The sequence below is a fragment of the Stenella coeruleoalba genome, assembly GCF_951394435.1.
Source record: "Stenella coeruleoalba genome assembly, chromosome: 10".
Lineage (NCBI taxonomy): Eukaryota > Metazoa > Chordata > Mammalia > Artiodactyla > Delphinidae > Stenella > Stenella coeruleoalba.
The window spans coordinates 22352812-22371823 of record NC_137156.1 but is presented as its reverse complement, the minus strand read 5'-3'; the positions used below and the strand labels follow the sequence as shown (position 1 = coordinate 22371823).

General features: G+C 49.4%; 3 protein-coding genes across 5 annotated transcripts; 1 reads left to right on the top strand and 2 right to left on the bottom strand.

Annotated features, from left to right (window-relative positions):
* Positions 1-5209: 5209 nt before the first annotated feature.
* Positions 5210-10692, top strand: RNF39 (ring finger protein 39). Its single transcript, XM_079933367.1, has 4 exons — positions 5210-5753; positions 7416-7438; positions 7652-7743; positions 9256-10692. Exons 1-4 carry the CDS (start codon positions 5277-5279, stop codon positions 9834-9836), a joined length of 1173 nt encoding a protein of 390 aa, XP_079789493.1. The 5' UTR covers positions 5210-5276; the 3' UTR covers positions 9837-10692.
* PPP1R11 (protein phosphatase 1 regulatory inhibitor subunit 11) lies at positions 10631-14284 on the bottom strand. Its single transcript, XM_079933380.1, has 3 exons — positions 13253-14284; positions 12301-12409; positions 10631-11861 (listed from the first exon to the last, which is right to left on the bottom strand). The coding sequence occupies exons 1-3, from the start codon at positions 13319-13321 to the stop codon at positions 11659-11661; spliced, it is 381 nt and encodes a 126-aa protein (XP_079789506.1). The 5' UTR covers positions 13322-14284; the 3' UTR covers positions 10631-11658.
* A 1520-nt stretch (positions 14285-15804) lies between these two features.
* On the bottom strand, positions 15805-18996 carry POLR1H (RNA polymerase I subunit H; the record flags this gene model as incomplete). 3 transcript variants are annotated; one of them, XM_079933379.1, is made up of 5 exons in its annotated part: positions 18826-18969; positions 18551-18706; positions 18222-18322; positions 17915-18024; positions 15805-16034 (listed from the first exon to the last, which is right to left on the bottom strand). In XM_079933379.1, the coding sequence occupies exons 2-5, from the start codon at positions 18684-18686 to the stop codon at positions 16010-16012; spliced, it is 372 nt and encodes a 123-aa protein (XP_079789505.1). In that variant the 5' UTR covers positions 18687-18706; positions 18826-18969. The 3 variants fall into 3 exon arrangements, with proteins under 3 accessions (XP_079789505.1, XP_079789504.1, XP_079789503.1); XM_079933378.1 differs by lacking the exon at positions 15805-16034 and having other exon boundaries at positions 17863-18024; positions 18950-18996; XM_079933377.1 differs by lacking the exon at positions 15805-16034 and having other exon boundaries at positions 17863-18024.
* Positions 18997-19012: the final 16 nt, after the last annotated feature.

Below are 19012 nucleotides of genomic sequence, written 5' to 3'. Positions count from 1 at the left end.
TCTAACCAGCTGTTTGAGCCCAGGCAAATCCCTTACCGTGCTGGAATCCGACTCCTCACTGTAAAATGGCTGGACTCTCAACCCCGCAGCTGTTAAAAGGTTAAACAAGAGACCAGGCAATAAAGATGACAGTCCTATATAACCTTGGTCACATTTTTGAGCATCAGGATTGTTCGGTTAATCTGGTCAAATCCTCGTCGTCTATCTCTATCTTAAGTTCACCCTTCCTGAAGCTGCCCTGAGCATCAGGGGGTGTTTTACCCAGAGTTCCTGGAGCCCTTGAATAGGAAATATTCCTATTCCTATTCCTAATAGAGCCGTGCTCTATTAGGACTTTCAGTTCTGTTAAAGCACATTGTAAACAGCAGTCTTTTAAAAAAAGAGTCTTTCTGGAAGCAATCGAATTCGAAGAAAATCTTTGGGAAGGGGAAGAGTAAGTGGGAATTGAGAAAGAGTAATGGTCTCCTTCATTTGTGCTTCTTACCCCGGGCCTCTTTTCCCACTTCCAGTTTTTTCCCCAAAGATGCTTCACATTCTTTGTTCAGGCTTTTTCATTTGTCTCCTGCTCAACCCAACCCATCCTTCATTTATAAGCCACCTCCTCCAGGAAGTCTTCCTGAAATCGTTTTCACTCATTCTCTGATCTGTAAACATAATCCTCCACTCACTCTTCTCCCCTCAGCACACCTTTGCAATTTGGTAATGACATATCTTGGTTGATGATAGATATACCTTGTTTGCCTCATCACACTCCCTGATTCAGTAATGGCAGATTTTGGATGATGATGGATACACTTTACCTGCCTTATCATACTTCCTAAGGGCAGGGACCTTGGCTGGCTTGTCATCAGTCTCCCAAACACCTTTTCATATCTACCTCTCCCTCTTCAAGGCTCCCAAAGACTCGTAGGCTCTTTATTATTACTTTTTAAAATATTTATTTATTTGGCTGCGCCGGGTCTTAGTTGCGGCACGCGGGATCTAGTTTCCTGGCCAGGGATAGAACCCAGGCCCCCTGCATTGGGAGCACGGAGGCTTACTCACTGGACCACCAGGGAAGTCCCAAGACTTGTAGGCTGTTTAAAAAGATGGGGATGTGACTGATATGAGGGAGAGATAAACTGAAGAATAAACAAAAAGAGAGAAAAAAAGGAAGCGATGGAAAAGAAATGAGGGGATTAGGTAAGGCCTTCGCACCTCTAGCATCTCCAGTGCCGTGCATGGGTGTTTAGTTGCAACATTCCACAACACCACAAGCAGACATCCTGGAGACAGCTGGAAAGAGGGGCGAACAGTTATGTGGGAGACACCTACATTAAGAAGATGTGGTGCTAACAGAGAGGCAGGATCCAGTCACGGTCAACTAGAGCAAGCCAAGCCAAGCCAAGCCAACACACACTAAAAATCACCTCCGCCCTCCCAGCTCTCCGGAGATAGAATAAACCCAAGGGGGAATTAGAGGATCAAGTGCAGAGTTGATGGAGATCCTGGTGAGGGAGGGAGACAGTCATGAGAAGTGAGACATTTCCTGGCAACGTCTGTTTCCAAATGCCTTTTCCCTGTACTACATGTCCTAAAATCATTAAGTGTGAACTCACAGCAACTACTGCTTAAAAGCTGAGCTAAAGCATTTTTAGCAGGAATCCTCATCATCTGGTTATAGAACGCAAGTTTCAGCTGGATCATGAACTTCTTGAGCCAGACTGAACACCATGTCTCACTTCATATGAGCATCCCCCAGCACTGGGCCTGGCGTCTGCCAGTGAAGAATGACTGTTGGTTGAGAAGGATAAGAATATCTGTGTCTGTAATGGACACCAAGGGGGAAAGAGGTGGGGGGGGGGGATGAATTGGGAGATTGGGATTGACATATATACACTAATATGTATAAAATAGATAACTAATAAGAACCTGCTGTATAAAAAACAAATAAAATAAAACTCAAAAATCTAAAAACAATAAAAAGAATATCTGTATCTAGCATTTAGAAGATCTAAGCAGAGTCAGTCAAAAGATCCTTTCGCGTTGCCCTATTGGTGATGGGCAGTTCAATGACTGGCTATATATTTATGGAGACCGTCTGTATGCCAGGCACGGTTCCAGGTTCAGGGAAAACAGCAGTGACCAGGCTAGGTTCCTGTTCCTATAAAGCTACCTTCTGTTGGATAGAAACAGATCAAACCAGATAAATAGATCATTTCAGATAGTGATAAATACCATGAATCAATATATCTGGGTAAAGAGACAGTGAGCACTTTGGAGGAAAACTACTTGAGATACAGTGGTGAAAGAAGTCTCTCTGAATATGCTACCTTTGAGCTGAGACCTGAATGAGAAGGTGGAGACAGCCATGGATATTGCTAGTGGAAGGAACATGAGTGCAAAGGCCTGGCGGTAATGTCAGTCTTGTTATGCTCAAGGAACAGAAAATATAAGGCACTGCAGGTAAAGCATAAGGAGCAAAATGGGGAGGGGAAGGTCCACCTGTAACCTCAACATGTAAGACAGTGGTTCCCCCCTTGGTTAAACATTGGAATCACCTGGAGAGCTTTTAAAACTCCTGATTCCTGGGACCCATCCCCAGAGATTCTGTTTAATTGATCTGAGGTGTCTCCTGGGCATCAGGAGTTTAAAAGTTCCCCCAATGACTTTAATGTGCAACTAAGGATGTGAACCATCGACTAGGACTTGAAGGTCATAGAAAGGCTCTTGAATTGGTGACGATACAAGGTTCCTGATGAGACTCAGAGGCATTTCTCTGATATTCCAGGCCCAGATCCAGAAAGAACCCAATGTCCAAGAGGCCTTGGGGTGGGGATAGAGCCAAGAAAATGAAGCAGTCCAAAAAAAAAAAAAAAGAGAGACAGAAACAGAGACAGAGAGACAGAAGAGGACAGACAAGAAAGCCCAGAGAGGCAGAGAAATCCGAAAAACGTGACAAACTGGAAGGGGCAAAAACAAGTGCATACAGTCCCAAAGGGCCAGAGACTGAGGGAGAAAGGGAAAGCATGTGTATTAGTTTCCTATTTGCTGCTGTAACAAATTATCACAAACTTTTGTTTGAAATCTGAGAAACAACACACATTTATTATCTTATAGTTCTGTAGTTCAGAAGTCTAAAATAGGATTTACAGGGCTAAAATCAAGCCCTGTCGGCGGGACTGGATTCCATCTGTAATCCATCTCCTAGCCTTCTCCAGCTTCTAGTGGCCACCCACTTCCTTTGCTCATGACCCCCCATCCTCAGTCTTCAAAGCCAGCAATGTCAGGCTGAGAGATAAGCTTCTATCTCTCTGGTTGTCTTCTTCCGCTTCTGTCCTCCACTTTTTTCTTTTTTTTCTTTGGCTCACCACACAGCATGTGGGATCTTATTTCCCCGACCAGGGATCCAACCAGCGCCCCCCTGCAGCGAAAGTGTGGAGTCTTAACTGCTGGACCGCCAGGGAAGTCCCTGTCCTCCACTTTTAAGGACGCTTGGATAATCTAGAATAATCTCCCTACTTTAAACTCAACTGATTAGCAACCTTAATTCCATCTGCAAGCTTAATTCCCATTTGCCATGTAAGGTAACATGTTCACAGGTTCCAGGAATTAGGACATAGACATCTCTGGGGGACCTTTATTCTACCTATCATTACATGGATGTCCATTTTACAAAATAGACTTTGGTCATATCTGAAGTCTTTTTCTTGGATAGCTGTGTGTTTGATGAGCATGGAGCTGGGAGGTTTTTCCAAGATGAGTGTGTTGATTTGTGTACTTTGTTTATCAGGGTGTCATGTTTGAGTGTCTCCCTGATAAGTAGGGGAGAGAAGGATGCCTGGAGGAGTTGCCTAATAACATGTTGCTGCTTCATAAAGACTTATTGTTGTTGTATTGCTGTTCTAATTGACAATAAAACTAATGACAGAGTGTCTCTTTGCATGTGTTCTTTGAGTACGTCTATCTGTCCCTAAATAATCCTGGATGTCCGTCCCAGTGATATTCAGTGTGTATGAGACTATTTGGGCATATCTGTGATTTTGCATTATATGAAAGTATCTGCCTATTTGTGCATTTTGGGGCATTTAGACATTGCTGGATGCACACGCACATGTTTGTACAACAGTGTGTGTGATCATAGTTGTAGACATCTGAATGTTTACGTATTCACAACTGCACAGGGGTACCAGACAGAAAGGCCTAGCGTGAGAGAGGTGGAGGAACTAGGAAGAAGAGGGAGCAAGGAGGAAGGAAGGAAAGGAGGGAAGAGGAGAGGAAAGGAGGAAAGAGACAGAGAGATGGAGGTGAGGGAAGAGGGCATGAGGAAAATTCCGGAAAAAAATAATCAGAAAGTAGAAGGGAGTTCTAGGAATCTGAAATTAAAGAGCGGCAGGGTGGAATCACAGCAAGGCCATGAATCAGAAGATCTGGGTATGGTTCCACTTCAGGTCATTCCCCTACTGTGTGACCTTGACAGTGCCAGGTCTCTGGGCCTCAGTTGACCAAAAGAGTGAAAATAGACAACCTTTGGGTATATGCCAAAGAAGGAGAGAAAGAGAAAAGTGGAAATAAAAACATACACAGGGAAAAGAGAGACAGACAACTAGAAAGAGAGACATAGGAAGAAACAAGGGAGGCCATGGGAGCCAGCCAGAGGTACAGCTGAGAGAACCCTACGCTGACTCCTTGAGGTGGGGGTGTGGGCGCCTGCTCTCCACCACTTACCCCACAGCTTCAGTGTCCTCAAGCCCTTAATAGGTAAGGCAGAAAGATGGAGAGGAGAGAGGCCTCTGGAATGCCAGCCACACACCAACACTCAGAGGCCTGCCAAAGCCGCACAAACCAGGATCCCTGCTTCCTGGCCCCAGGCCCCCAGATGTAGGTGTGCCAGCCACCTAGAATGACATACCCTGGCGATGTGGGCACACATGCCAAAAGCGAGCCGGGGCGCCCTGCCCACCTGTACACAGCAGGCCAAGGGGGAGGCGAGATTCGAGCAATTGGGGGGGGGGTGACGGGGGCCACCCACCCCACACCTTGATACCTTGCCCCCAGAGCGCCCCCTAGCGAACACCTCCTTGGCTCGAGACCTAGATGTCCCTTCCACCCTCCTCCTCCAAACCTCACGGGGAAGCGGGAGAACCAGATGGGGTGTTACGCAAGCCCTGATGTTTACCTCCCGCAGGGGCCTCCTCCCTCCCTATAAAGCCTGACGTAGTGAGGAGATTGGCGGAGACAGACTGGTAGAAGAGAGAGGCGATTCCAGGAGAGCGCCAGAAAGCGTCAGAAAGTTAATGTGGGAGGCGGAGAGAGGGGCAGCGACGCAACCAGCAGCAGAGGCGCTCAGCCACCTGAGTAGCCCGAAGGTGGTCGCGGAAGGGACGGCACCCGGACGCTGGCTCCCCATGGAGATATCCGAGCCGCTGGGCCGGGGACTGGTGCAGCGCCTGGAGCAGCTAGCGACGTGCCCGCTGTGCGGGAGCCTCTTCGAGGACCCGGTGCTCCTGGCGTGTGAGCACAGCTTCTGCCGCGCGTGCCTGGACCGCCGCTGGGGGACCCCGCCGCCCCCCGGCTCCGAGGCGCCCCCCACCGCCTGCCCGTGCTGCGGCCGGCCGTGCCCCCGCCGCAGCCTGAGGTCTAACGTGCGGCTGGCGGTGGAAGTGCGGATCAGCCGCGAGCTGCGGGAGAAGCTGGCCGAGCCCGGGGCCCGAACTGGGAAACGCCGAGGGGGCCGCATCCCCACCATGGGCTGCCTGGCCCCGCACGGAGAGGTGAGGCAGGGGTGCGCTTCGCGAGTCCGCAGCTGTCGGCCGAAGGGGCCATCCGCGGGCTCCCTGGGGAAGCGGGGAATGTCACCTCCCGAGCTGGGGCCCTTCTCGAAGTTTAGGCAAAAGATGGAGCTGGGGAAAGAAAAGCAGAGGACGGGGAGGCGGCAGCTGTCAAGTGAGAGATGCCGGGAGGGAGTTGACGCTTTGCCCAGAGCGAAGCTGGACGGATGCCTGAGTCTTGGGAGAGGGGCTGGAGGGAAGGGGTTGGGGCACCAGACAGAACAGGAGGAGACCCCTAAGGCCCGGCGAAGAGCGCGGGAACTGGGAGGCTGGGAAAAGACGCCGCTAGGCGCCCCGGAGGCGGAGGCCAGGCGGAGGGGAGGGTGCTGGGTGCCTGGGAGGTTGGTGAGGGAGAGCAGAATTCGCCCAGCGGAGGAGAAGCAGGAGGGAGGATGGACAAAAAGCTGGAGTGGAGGGGCGGGGAAGGAGGCGGCTGTCACAAGTTGGGAAGAAGGGAGGGAGGCAGATCCAAACTCCCCTGCCGTGTCGTGGGGTGGGTCCCCGGGCTCCGGCCTGGGCCTTGCTGTGTTGTTATTGTTATCCTCCGCTCCTCCCAGGGCCCCAGGCAGAGGCGGCCACGGGTGGCGGCAAGGTCCGGGAAAACAGACGTTGGGACCTCTGGCTCCTCTCCACATCCCACCCTGATCACCCACCCACCCAGCCTCCCGCGTCCCTCCTGGGCCCTGACTCTTTGGCCGTCAACCAACCCCATTCCCTTGCCGACCCCCAGGCGCCCCGCATTCCCGCCTGGCTTCTCGCCAGCAGCCGAGCTGGTCTCGAGTCTTGCTTCCACCCTTTGAAGTCTACATATACCTAGTCTAGGTGTAATTGGCATAATTAGGCAAATTGCCTTTCCTCTCTCCCCTTCACCACCCTACGGGTCTGCCCCAGTCTTTCCCACTAGACTGCGAAGCCGGAAGAGGGAATCCTAGTTTTTGGATGGGGAGCATCCAGCGCCCTCTCCTGGCTCTCATGGTACCCTGCAGATCTGCTGGGCCTTCTGGGACACATCCAAGTCCAGCTGCTTCCTTGGTCAGGGTAGAGAGACACAGAACAAAGGGCCCTATAAACGACACTGGGCTTTTATGGCAAGAGGGGAAGCAGCTTTATTATAAGGATTTTATAAATGAACTCTTAGCCTAAGGACTCTAAGTTTGTGTTTGGTCTGTGTGATGGAGGAGGCGGGGGATGTTTATCTGGGATACACCCTCAGTAAGGTGGATAAGGATGGGGGCCACTGAGAAAGGGAAGGGGGGCGGGCTGGGAGGAAACAGGGAACGGTGAGGACTCTGGGGGCAAGAAAAAAGCCTGGATGAGGCTGGGGAAGGGGAACTGAGAGGCTTTGCGGCACGGCAAAGGGAGGAGGACGGTAGGGGTGGAGTTAGGAGGATGAGAAAGTGGTGACTGAGAGGAAGGAAAGGTCATGAAAAGGGAAGGGGGAGAATGAGAGGAAAAGGGAGCACAGGGGATAAAGAGGTGAGATCAGTCGGAGATGCGAGGAGGGACCTCACCAAATCAGACCCAGCTACCTGAGGAGGTGGGGGAAGAGCTCCCCACAGTATGAAGCCCAGAGCTCACATCCATGTTTTTTTCTGCCCACCCCAGGATACGAAGAAGACATGGAGAAGGTGAGTTCCATGTTTACTGTTTTTTCTTTTCCACTATCAGCTGCCACGTCCATCTTCTTACAGGAGCCACACCTTTGTCCCCACTCACAGACAGGTTTTGTGGGTGTGGCCTCACCCTTTTCTGCTCCAGAGGTGTGAGTGGGATAGAGGTGGGGACATCAGAGGGCAGAGGGTGTCTACCAATTTCCTGACCCTTCTCCCTCATCTATCCAGGTTTGATGCCCCAACTCCCAAGTCATCTAACTCAGAGGACGATCTCCCTGAAGATTACCCAGTGGTCAAAAACATGCTTCATAGACTGACGGGTAAGGAAGGCACAAGGGAGGGAACTAAATGAGAGGCTGTTTTCAGTTTATTCCCTTTCCTCTCTCAAATATGATCAAGTCCTTTTTGATGTCTGTATTAGTTTCCTAGGACTGCCATAGGAAAGCATTGCACACCGAGTGGCTTAAACAATAGAAATTTATTGTCTCATGGTTCTAGAGGCAGAAGTTAAATGATTCTAGAGGTAGAAGTCAAGGTGTCAACATTGTTGGTTCCTTCTGGGGGCTGAGAGGGAGACTCTGTTCCAGGACTCTCTCCTAGCTTCTGATAGCCTCAGGCGTTCCTTGGCCTGTGGATGGCATCTCCCTGTCTTCACAGCATCTTCTCTCTATACACACTTGTCTTTGGGTCCAAATTTCCCCTTTTTATAAGGACACTGGATATATTGGATTGGGGTCCACCCTAATGACCTCATTTTAACTTGATTACCTCTGTAAAGATTCTATTTCCAAATACAGTCAAATTCTGAGGTATTGGGGGGACTTCACAACTTTCGGGGGGGGAACACAATTCAACCTATAAGGTCTATCCTTCATTCCTCACATTCCAGCTATTCTCTCCTCTTACCTGTTCATACACTCACACAACAGACCCCTGGGGGTCAGCTGCTTCTGGGGAATCCCTGCTGCCACCACTTCTCATCACTCCCTTCCAGAAGTGTCCCAGGATTCCCGCGTCTCCTTGCCCCTGAGGCTCTGGGCCTTCTCTGCAGCTTCTGGGGAGTTCCTTCCATCACTTCCAAGGCTGCCCTCTGCCCTTCTTTAAACTGCCTAGAGAAGGTACTCCGCCCTCTTGGTCACCCACCATCCCACCCAACCCAGATTGCTTCTAGCACCCCTAATCCAGAAATCTTTCCTCAAAGCACCCCATACACACAAGGCCAATGATTAGTTCTTTCTGGTCCCTTTGGCTATCACCACCTTCTCTCTCCTCTGCCCTGCGCTCCCTATAGAAATAGGCCTGTCTACTCCCACCTGTTCCTGCGGGTGGTGGGCTGGTTTCTCAGGATACTTGGATTTCTCCCTCTGGCCCTCCCCTCTATCACGTGCGGTACTGGTATCTGGTATCAGTCTTCCTCTTTAGCTCCATCTTCTCCATCCTGTTGACCCAGCTCCCACCCCCCCCACCCCCGCCCCAGATGCTGCAGATTGAGGTATCAGTCCTCACCCTCCCTAGAAGTCAGACGAGCCTCACTCTGCCGCCAAGCTCGCAAACCCGGGCAACCCCTCCTTCAGTCTCTGCGCTGTGCCCCCTGCCCTGGGCCAGCAGGGTCCTTCTCCAAGTCCAATTCTCCAGAAGGAAGTGGCCCATCAGCGCAGGCTGGGTCTTGCCCAAGCCTGCTCTTCGTATGCCTTCACCCTCTTCGGTCCTACAGCAGCCTTTTGAGCTGCTGTGGGCCTCTTGTGTACCCTCCGCACATCCTCTCCATCCTATCCCTCCTCTGATTCGGAAAGCCAGCTCACACGGTCCTCCCCCTGCTTTCTCCTCTCCAGCCGACCTGACCCTGGATCCTGGCACCGCTCACCGCCGCTTGCTGGTCTCCGCGGACCGCCGCAGCGTCCGACTGGCCCCACCGGGGACACCCGCACCCCGCGACGGCCCGGGGCGCTTCGATCAGCTCCCGGCGGTGCTGGGCGCGCAGGGCTTCAGGGCTGGCCGCCACTGCTGGGAGGTGGAGATCGCCGACACCGCCTCCCGCGGAGACTCTTCCGGGGAGGATAAGGACGACGGGGAGAGCCGCTATGCCCTGGGCGTGGCCGGGGAGTCGGTGCGACGCAAGGGCAGAGTAGGCCTATGTCCCGCGGAGGCTGTGTGGGCCGTGGAGGATCGCGGCGGCCGCCTGTGGGCGCTCACGGCCCCGGAGCCCACCCCGCTGGGCGGCGCCGGGCCCCAGCCGCGGCGCATCCGCGTGGACTTGGACTGGGAGCGGGGCCGCGTGGCCTTCTACGACGGCCGTTCCCTGGACTTGCTCTTCGCCTTCCAGGCGCCCGGTCCCCTGGGTGAGCGCGTCTTCCCGCTGCTGTGCACCTGCGACCCCCGCGTCCCCCTCTGCCTCGTGCCAGCGGAAGGCTGAGAAGCTCACCCACAACCCTTATTCTGGCTTGGTCAGAAATAAGGCTGCTTCCTCTTGGGCACGGAAATCCTTACTCATTCCAGGCATCATGTCCACGCCCATTGCCGGTGTATTGATAAGCACCCCTCCACCTACATTGTCTGTTTTCTTCCAGATAGTTAGGACCTCAACTGGCCTCCAGTTTCCGCATCCATGCCCGAAGCTTAATTCATTCCTGCTCCCCCCACCAAATCTTGGGATGCTTCTCTCCCTTGGTTACCCCAGTACTTCCCAAGGGATCTCTCCCCTTCTATCTTTCCCGGGCCTGAATTGGGGAACAGGTCCTGCCCCATCAGTACTGGTAATTGGCCCATGTTTAATACACAGAGGCCCTGCCTGTCAAACATTTACCTCCCACCCCTGCCTCTCCTCCTGGCAAAGAAGGGCCCAGTGCCCTCTCCACAGGTCTGAGGGTTGGGCTTCCCTGCCTCGTCCATTCTGAGGTTTCTCCTCAAGAGAAACAAAAGCCTCCTCCCCCAAAACAAGAGGCTTGACTCTGGCCTGGGCCTTAGGGCCCTCTTTTTGGGGGAGAAGGGGACAGGCCAGTTTTACTCCACCATGGCGGCTTTCTATGCTTACAGTCTTCTCCCATTAAGAACCTTCCTAAAACCTCCCCCCTGCACATACAACAAGCAACCAATGGTGCTACCTCTCCTTTCCTCAACCTGGGAATGGCCCAGACACCCCAAATTCACCCTTGTATATAGCCTCACTTCTTTCCCCATATGTATAAATGGGCCCGTATTTAACACATTTTGTGATGTTGGGTTATTTATTTTGTGCATCTGTGGCAATAAATGAGATCTCAGTGGTAGTATGGATTTGACTGATCTCTGCAACTGTGCATGGCAAGAGGCCTGGAAAATGATATCTAGATCCCAGTAAGGGGTGGGGAAGGCCAGGACATCTGGGCTGGCAGAGACATCAAAGCCTAGGAAGGAAGGGATGAGAGTACATCTCTGCTCCCTCCCTGTTCCTTCCTCTCCCAGGGACGCAGGCCCCTGGGACCGTGTTGGATCTGTCTCCTAAGCTGGAAGACCAAAGGCTGAGGAGATAGTTGGCTCTAAGTGACCAGTCTTGAAGCCAGCTTTGTCAGAAACCCTAAGTCACACGAGAATGGTGAGGGGAGAAGACATGACTATTTCTTTTTCCATTTCCCATTCTCCCAAGGTGAGAATGACAAAGACCTCTCTCTCTCCTAACTCCTCTTAAGGGCATGACGGGAGTGGGCAGGAGAGGAGGGAAAGGGCTAGGAGCCCTGAGGTCTCACATAAGACCTCACATCCCACAGGCAAGGACTAAGAGTTAGGATGACATAAATACATTAGTGGAAAAGCTCTAAGCCAGGATTAACAAGCATAGCTGGGGCAAGATTGCCTGGAATCTGACTAGGACCCTGGCAGTGAAAGCTGGGGCTGTTGGAAACCCAATTTAACTGTTTGGAACTCAAGTAGAGAGTGCAAGGGGCCAGGATAATTAGATCACAGGACAGGTAGTTTGGCAGTGAGAACAAAGGGAAAAGACTGGGACCAAGATGCCTGGATCCCTGAAGAGAGGAGGCAGAAATGAGGGCTGGGGGAACCCAGAAGCCTGGGTTCTGGAATAGCAGCAAGTCAGAATTCCAGGATCTCTGTCCACCCTCCTCCCCCTCTTCCCTCTATCAGGCAGAGGAGAGGGGAGGAGGGGGCTGGAGAAGGGACCAAACCATGGGTTAAGTCCCCGAGTAGCCACATGAATACATTCAGGGCCAGACAGACACAGGAATGGTGGGGCAGAGAGGAATTTAGTGCTGCATTGGCCCTGGAGGGGGCTGGGAGGGGTCAGGAGGCTGGGGAGGGGTGGTGGGGCTTGGTCCCGGGGTTGAATGACGCCGTCCTTTGCGGTGGCCCCGTACACAGTGTGTATGACCACAGCCCTCCTCTTCCTCCTCGTCACTCTCCGTGGAGCTCTCGCCAAAGGCCCGAGGTTTCTCATAAATACAGCAGCCTGGATTTGGAGGGAGGAGCCCAGTTAAAAAGGAGGAAGAGATAAGATGGAGCATCAGTTCCATTCCCATTGGATCTCAGTAAAAATCCCTACTTTCACCATTTTCTCCTCCTACCTTCCAGGAACCAACTTCCCCAGGCCCACACCCTGGGACTCAGACACCCAACTCCCTCGTCCTTTCCAGCCAGGAATCCGAAGCTCCACTTCTCCCACCTCAGATACCTCTTGACTTTAAGCCTTGGCACATCCCAATTCAAGCCTCTCCCTACCTCTGTTCCTCTAACCTTAACCTTCTCTCCCTGATACCGGAGAACCACCAGGACAGCCACAGGATTGTGAGCATCTGGGGGCTTCGGGAAGGTCAGTGAATGTAAGAAGGCAGAAGACATGCTGAGGGGAGCCAGGACTCCAGGGTTACTGTGGGCCAACAATTACTCACATTTTGATGAGCGGCGGCCCATGTGTTCGTTGTCCACAGTGTCACTCGTCCATTCCACCTTTTTCTCTGGTTTCCGTTTCCGAAGTTTGATGGTTAGGCTCCGGTTCTCCTGGAACGTTAAGAAGGATGGCCATACCTAGCTAGTCCCCTCCTATTAACCTTTCCCACTTCCTCCCGGGGGCCTCCTCTCTTCCCTTCCCCCACTCAATCAGGATCAGACATAGTGCCAGAGGAGCTGAGGGCTGGGAGAAGATAAAATAGAACAGATTTTTGGCCTCAGGGAGTCCCTTGAGGAATCATGAAGTATTATTTCCTGTTCTTGGTAACCACTAGTATACAGAGAAACCTATTCCCCAGCATCCTGGCATCTCTAGTAACTATTACTCTAAACTCCCTTAGTCCAAGGGTTATTAAACCCAACACAACCTTCTCCCTTTGAAGGCAGCTTAAGTTGTTTTTGCAAAAATACTACATTTTTCTCTATTTATATCTCCTCTGATTTTTCAAAATACTATCTTCATCTCCCTTTTCTTGTTCCCTCATTCCCTCTGCTTCCTTTTACAATCATTCCTTCAACAAATATTTACTGATAAGTATGGTTCCAGTCAAATTCCCCTGCAGCTGGCCTCCAACCATGCTTTCTCACACAGCCCTTCATTTACCCCCAGCACATCCCTTGCTCCTTAATCTCCAAATTCCCGTTTTTTCATTACTTATACACACCACCACTCCAAGAAGCATCACCTATATCCTAACTCTATTGCTGGTCTCTTGACCAGCCTTCTGCACCAACTCTGACACACCCCAAATCTCCCAATACCTTGAGATTCTCCCAACCCCACTTCCTCCCATATCCCCAGGCCCAGCCCCTCCAGCAACTCTCCAAAGCGCTATCCCTTCCCTCCCGGTATCTCCCCAACCCCTAAACAGCACCGCCCCCCGCCTTTCTCACGGGCTCGGTTGTCACGGTAACCGTTGTCTCAGTGACGGTCTCACTCAGCCCGGCCCCTGCCTCCGCCATGGCTAAGGCTGAAGAGAGGGAGGAGGGGAGGAAGGGGGATGAGGCACCCTTCTGTCTTTTCTGTGTCTCTGAGGTCTAAGACAATCGGTATCGGATTCAGATTAGTAGCCAGGATCCTCCACCTTCTTTTTTCCCCCCTCTTCCTGGGCCTCCGCTGCCCCACCCCTGGGGATAACCTGTCCAACCCCACTTCCGGATCTCCGCTTCCGGGTGTGTGACGCATTCTGTGGTCCCCCTTTTCCCTTCCTGGCACTAAATGTGTCTAAGCTCAAGGTCGCCGGATTAGTTCCGCCGTAATGCGACAGTGCGCAGGCGCCGCAAGAAGGCTACACAACTTTGGCGGAAGGGGCGTCACTGCGATGTGGAAGCAGGGGCGGAGCGAGCAAGTGCAGCACGCGCATGCGCCACAGAGATTGAGCTGGAACCTGCGGTCAAGGAGGGTAGAGTTGGGCTTGGCGCTGCAGACTGGTTACCGCACGTGGTTCAGATGTCCAGTAGCTGAGTCCATCCCACCCCCATCCCTTGGCTGTGTGGGAGCGCCGAGAAAACAAAGGGGCAATAATAATGATCCTACCACGGCCTAGCTTCGTTTTCTTATTGTTTCGTTTGGGAATTAAAGAATCGAGACCTGGGAGCAGTTAGAAACACACTTGATTAGGAATCTGGGTTGGGCCCCTCTGGTGGCGCAGTGGTTAAAAATCCGCATTGCCAATGCAGGAGACACGGGTTCGTAGCCCTGGTCCGCGAAGATCCCACATGCCGCGGAGCAACGAAACCTGTGCACCACAACTACTGAGCCTGCACGCCTACTGAGTCTGCATGCCTAGAGCCCGTGCTCCTCAACAAGAGAAGCCACCGCAATGAGAAGCCCATACACTGCAACGAAGAGTAGCCCCCGCTCGCTGCAACTAAAGAAAGCCCGAGCGCAGCAACGAAGACCAAACGCAGCCAAAAAGAGCAAAACAAATACTGTATGCAGCCAAAAATAAAATTTTAAAAATAAACAAATTTATAAAAAAAAAAGAATCTGGGTTTTAATCCTCGCCCTGTGCCTGTAGGTGTTCGAGCAGGGCGCTTAATGCGTCTTCAACTTGGATTTTTTCCTTTCACTGTGCTGTAACTTGAAGATGGAGGAGCATAAAACACTCACACCCTGCGTTTTAGCTCCCAGTCTAATGGGAAAGACTGGCATAAATACTAACAGAAATATAAGACATTGGAATATTAACATAGATGTAAGTCTCATCTTTGAAACTGAATTTAGTTACATACTGCCTACCCTTGCTCTGGGGTGGAGATGAGTAAGATTAAGCACAGAAATTGTCATAAGTTACAATATAGGCCAGTTTATAAGATAAAAATATGTGTTTGTTTCTCAGGGAGCACAAGAGTGGCAAAAAGAGAACAGGAAGGCAGACAAATGGGTTTTTTAGGTAAAGAAAGCAGCTTACAAAGTCGTAGTTGTGCGCACTGAAGGAAATGCAGTTTAATACTGAAGGGATGTAAGGGGAGTTCCAAATGGTGATTGACAGGTGGGCGTGGTTATATAAGACGCCCTGTATGCTTTGCTAAGAAACTTGCACTTTATCCAGTCGGTGAAAGGCTTAAAGCTGGGTAGAAACATGAACAGATTTGTTTTAGATTTCAGGAGTGAGGCAGGAGAACTGTTCAAACATACAGTGGAGAAAACTGCCCTGCCCATCCCTCCACGTTGCTGTGGGATCAAACAAGACAGTGTATGTTAGAGAGCTCGCAATATATAAAGGGCCGCACAATTACAAGATAATCGTTATCATCACCTCTTGGTCGCCATTTAAACCAAGGAATGCAGGAATCAGCATTCCCAGACTGAAATTTGAATGTTTATTGTGCCTGGACTAAGCATTTGCTTCCCTTTTAAGTTTCTGGTTTGAACTGAAAAAAGCAAGATACAACTCAGCATGTATAGTAAATCCCATTAAAAAAAACCCCAAATATCTCTGTGGAATGGGATTCCTTTTGATTTTTACTTTTTTCTTTCTACCTTTCTATATATGAATCTATCACAATGTAAAATATATATACATATATTACATTTATCTCAAGAGCAATAAAAAAAATTTCCAAAGTGTCCACCTGTATCTCTGAGTGTCAGATTGTTTTATTGTCCAGACTTACATATCAACTGAATCTGGTTAAGTTTTCTGTTGAACCTCCCACTATCCAAACTCCCACTCTTTGTTTCCCTAAACTCAGGAACCAAATAGATTTAGATAATGAGGGAGTACTTATAATTGCCTTTTTATATTAACCTCATTCCTGGCTCCATTTTTATGTCCTTGTTTTTTGTTTTATTTATTTTTTTCCCTTTTTCTTTTTGTTGTACTAATTTATATTCTCTTTTTGTAGCTGATATATTTGTTGAAAGGAAAAATATATCTCTCTAAGCTAACAAAAATTTCTTTTGGAAGAAGACAGATTATAAATAACATACATATGTCTGGCTCTTATAGAAAACTGTAACTTTAATAAAGGAAACTCAACTAGGGTAGGAGTACTCTGGGGACAACGGTAATCCCCACACGATGATCTGCTTTTCCTCTGGGAGCAAAACACCGCAATCAGGAGATGGACAAAGGATCTAAGAACCCAGTATCTTTCACCTTCCAAGGAAGAGAAGGAGAGATTGTTGAGTCGCTCAGAAAAAAATCAAGAGTCTTCCTTCTCCTGGAACCTATAGAGAAAGAAAGGACTTGTTATATTGACCCAACGAAGAAGTTCTAGCAGTGTAAGATAAGACAATCAATTAAATAATCAAGAAAGACTTTCATTTATGACCGTGGAGGACTAGTTCCCCTAAACAACCCTCCACAAATTCAAGACAACTAAAAATGCTGGGATTAAAAATATATCTTGCAAATTATGAAGTATGCCAAGATTTCTTAGGAAAACAAAAAGCACTAGCCATAAAAGAAAAAAGGATAAACTAGAACTCATAAAAATTAAAAACTTCTGCTCATTAAAAAAAATAAAAAGTTAAGAAAACAAATAGGTCAGACTGGGAAAAAAATATTTGCAAAAGGCACATCTAACTATAAATATTTTTAATCCATTGGTGAGAAGGCAAGAAAGTAAAGGCAACCTTCACACTGGCTGAAATGATATAAAACCAGGAATCTAGACAGGTAAGTTAAAACTGAAGCCCCTGCTACCATGGTGCCCTTGCTGTTTTGATAGCCACATGGGTGAACTAGAGACAAACCTACAATGTCTGATAGGAGATACTCTGAATAAGTTTGAGACCCCCAAAGGGCTACCTCTTTGTATAAAAGGGAACAAGAAAAAAAAAAATCCAACTCTTCAGAAGAGGAATTTGACTGTCTCACTAGGTAGAGGGAGAAAAAAAAATCTCCCCTGAGAATTTCTAACCAAAAGCTGGCCTTTACATTGGATTTGCAGTCCAAATTCATACTACCTGTGCGCTCCAAAAAACATGAAGCTGAGAATTTATTTAAAGTGATTCTAGCTTGTTAGCACCTCAAGACACCTGAACAGGAAACACAAATGCTAAGAATACAGCTTTCACCCCAGGCCTCAAAGAATTCCATAGTCCAAATTCTAAAAAATCTGAGCTTATCATCAAAAATCACAAAAGAAAAGAAGCACCATGAGAGTCAGTAGAAATAACAGATGGCAGCATCAGACCCACAAAAACTGTGGGTATGAGAATTAGCAGACAGAATATAAATATCATGTTTAGTATATTTAAATGTAATATATATTTTAAGAATAAAAGGAACAATTTAAAATATGATTAAAGAAGTGTGAATTATTAAAAATGAGGAGGGGATTTGAAAAATAATCAAGTAGAACTCAAAAAAATTTTTTTAAGTAACAATAATTGAAATAAACTGAAGACAGAATTACTGAACTGGAAGAAAGACCAGAAGAATTTACCCAGAGGCAGAATAAAAAGAGATGGAAAATATAAAAGACAGGGCGAGAGAAATGGAGGATAGAAGATAAGGTCTAATAAACAACTAATTAATTAGAGATCCAGAATGTGAGAATTGAGAACATAGGGGAAAGGCAATACTCAATAAGATATGGCTGATAATTTTCCAAGGTTGCTGGAAAAAAAAATCAATCCTTACTTTCAGAAAGCCCAACAAATCCCAAACACAATAAATAAAAGGAAGCCACATCTTGATATATTGTAGTGAAACTGCAGAACACCAAAGAGAAAGAGGAGTTCTTAAAACTATTCCGTGTTCTTTAAATCACTCAAGAGTAATTCTCACCAAAGTAAAACTACGTTGAGTGCAGTGGAAGATTCCAACATAACACACTGATCACCAAGCAATACTTGCCTTTTGTATTTTTTTCTTTCCTTTTAAATATCTTAAAAGCTTTAATTCACTGGGTATAAAAAGGATAAGAAAAGTGTAATTAAAAAAAACAAGACCACAAATCTCCCTATTACTTGAACTGTACAGAAATGAGAGATGGGACCAAAGGAAACAACTGTTTATTCAGTACAAAAAGTAAATCGCTGGATTTGTTTAGGTAGCAAACAGACTGAGAAAGGGCGGAGGGGAGGGAAAGGATACGCACTTGCAGTTGGTACAGGTGTAGAAGACGGTCTGCCCTTCATCAGCGGAGCGCATCTGTCTGGTGTGGTATGCCATTCCCTCGTGCCCACATCGAGAGCAGCGCCTGTCAACCTGGGAAGCAACTGGTGGGTTAATAATTCCCCCTACTGATCACAGACATCAGGCTATCACACTCCTCAGACACTGCTGTTTTAAAGACCCCTCTTCCCTCTTAGAATTGGGTACAAAACACTCCAGATCTGTGCAATACCCCCTTCGTTTCTTTCCCACCCTCCTAACGGGGCCAGTCCTCCATGTCACTCACTTACCACGGGTCCCTGGAACTCAGGTCCTTCCTCCATCGACACGGGCATGGCTGTTCCCAGTTTGTGGAACACAAATGAGGTCTTCACAACCTTCGCCTCAAAGTCTGCGCAGGCAGTAAGAGTTGGTTTGGAGAGGGCTGACACCCACAACTCCCTCTCGGTTTGGCCAGGAGGCCTTATATTCTTCCCTTCAGATTTCGACCCAAGACCAAAAGTGCCTGATACCCTGCTTTAGGGTCCCCCTCTTCAATCCAACCGATCTTGAGGTCCTAAAGCCTCTGACCCTTCCACGCTGGGCCCTCTGCCGGGGCCGCTGCGTACGAGCTCCTCACCTCGCACGTTGATGGAGAAGCCACAGCGAGTACACGCGACCGTATCCTGAGCTCCGGGAAGAGGCAGGACCGAGCCGCAATCCGGACAGAAATCCAGGTCAGACTGAAAGCTGGAGCAGGTGCTGGCGAGGTCCATGATGGACGGGTGGTCGAGGGCTGGGAAGGGGACGAGAGTATTAATAAAAGAAAGAGAGTAACTCCCTCCCCACTGACGGGTCCTTCCTATTCTGTCCCTGGACCTAAGCATACAGAACCCGAGCCCTTCTCCCACGCACGCCTTGTTCCTCTGCAACCAAGGAGCCCAAATATCTGGAATTCCAAGCCCGGGTCCGGTACTTCGACTTGGGGGCTTATCTGGGGCTGGCGTGAGTGGCCAGCCAGCTCCGCGGGCTAGAGGACCTGCTCTACGCGGCAGGGGAGCAGTGAGAGCACGGCGGGCTAGAGCGTCGATGCGTCCCGCCT

Excerpts from the sequence above, each read along its gene's own strand:
- RNF39 (XM_079933367.1), top strand. The coding sequence starts at position 5,277 with ATGTGGGAGGCGGAGAGAGGGGCAGCGACGCAACCAGCAGCAGAGGCG. Across the intron at positions 7,439-7,651 it reads ACGAAGAAGACATGGAGAAG|GTTTGATGCCCCAACTCCCA; the intron begins GTGAGTTCCATG and ends TCATCTATCCAG. Across the intron at positions 7,744-9,255 it reads CATGCTTCATAGACTGACGG|CCGACCTGACCCTGGATCCT; the intron begins GTAAGGAAGGCA and ends TCTCCTCTCCAG.
- PPP1R11 (XM_079933380.1), bottom strand. The coding sequence starts at position 13,321 with ATGGCGGAGGCAGGGGCCGGGCTGAGTGAGACCGTCACTGAGACAACG. Across the intron at positions 12,410-13,252 it reads TTACCGTGACAACCGAGCCC|GAGAACCGGAGCCTAACCAT; the intron begins GTGAGAAAGGCG and ends TTAACGTTCCAG. Across the intron at positions 11,862-12,300 it reads GGGCCGCCGCTCATCAAAAT|GCTGCTGTATTTATGAGAAA; the intron begins GTGAGTAATTGT and ends CTCCAAATCCAG.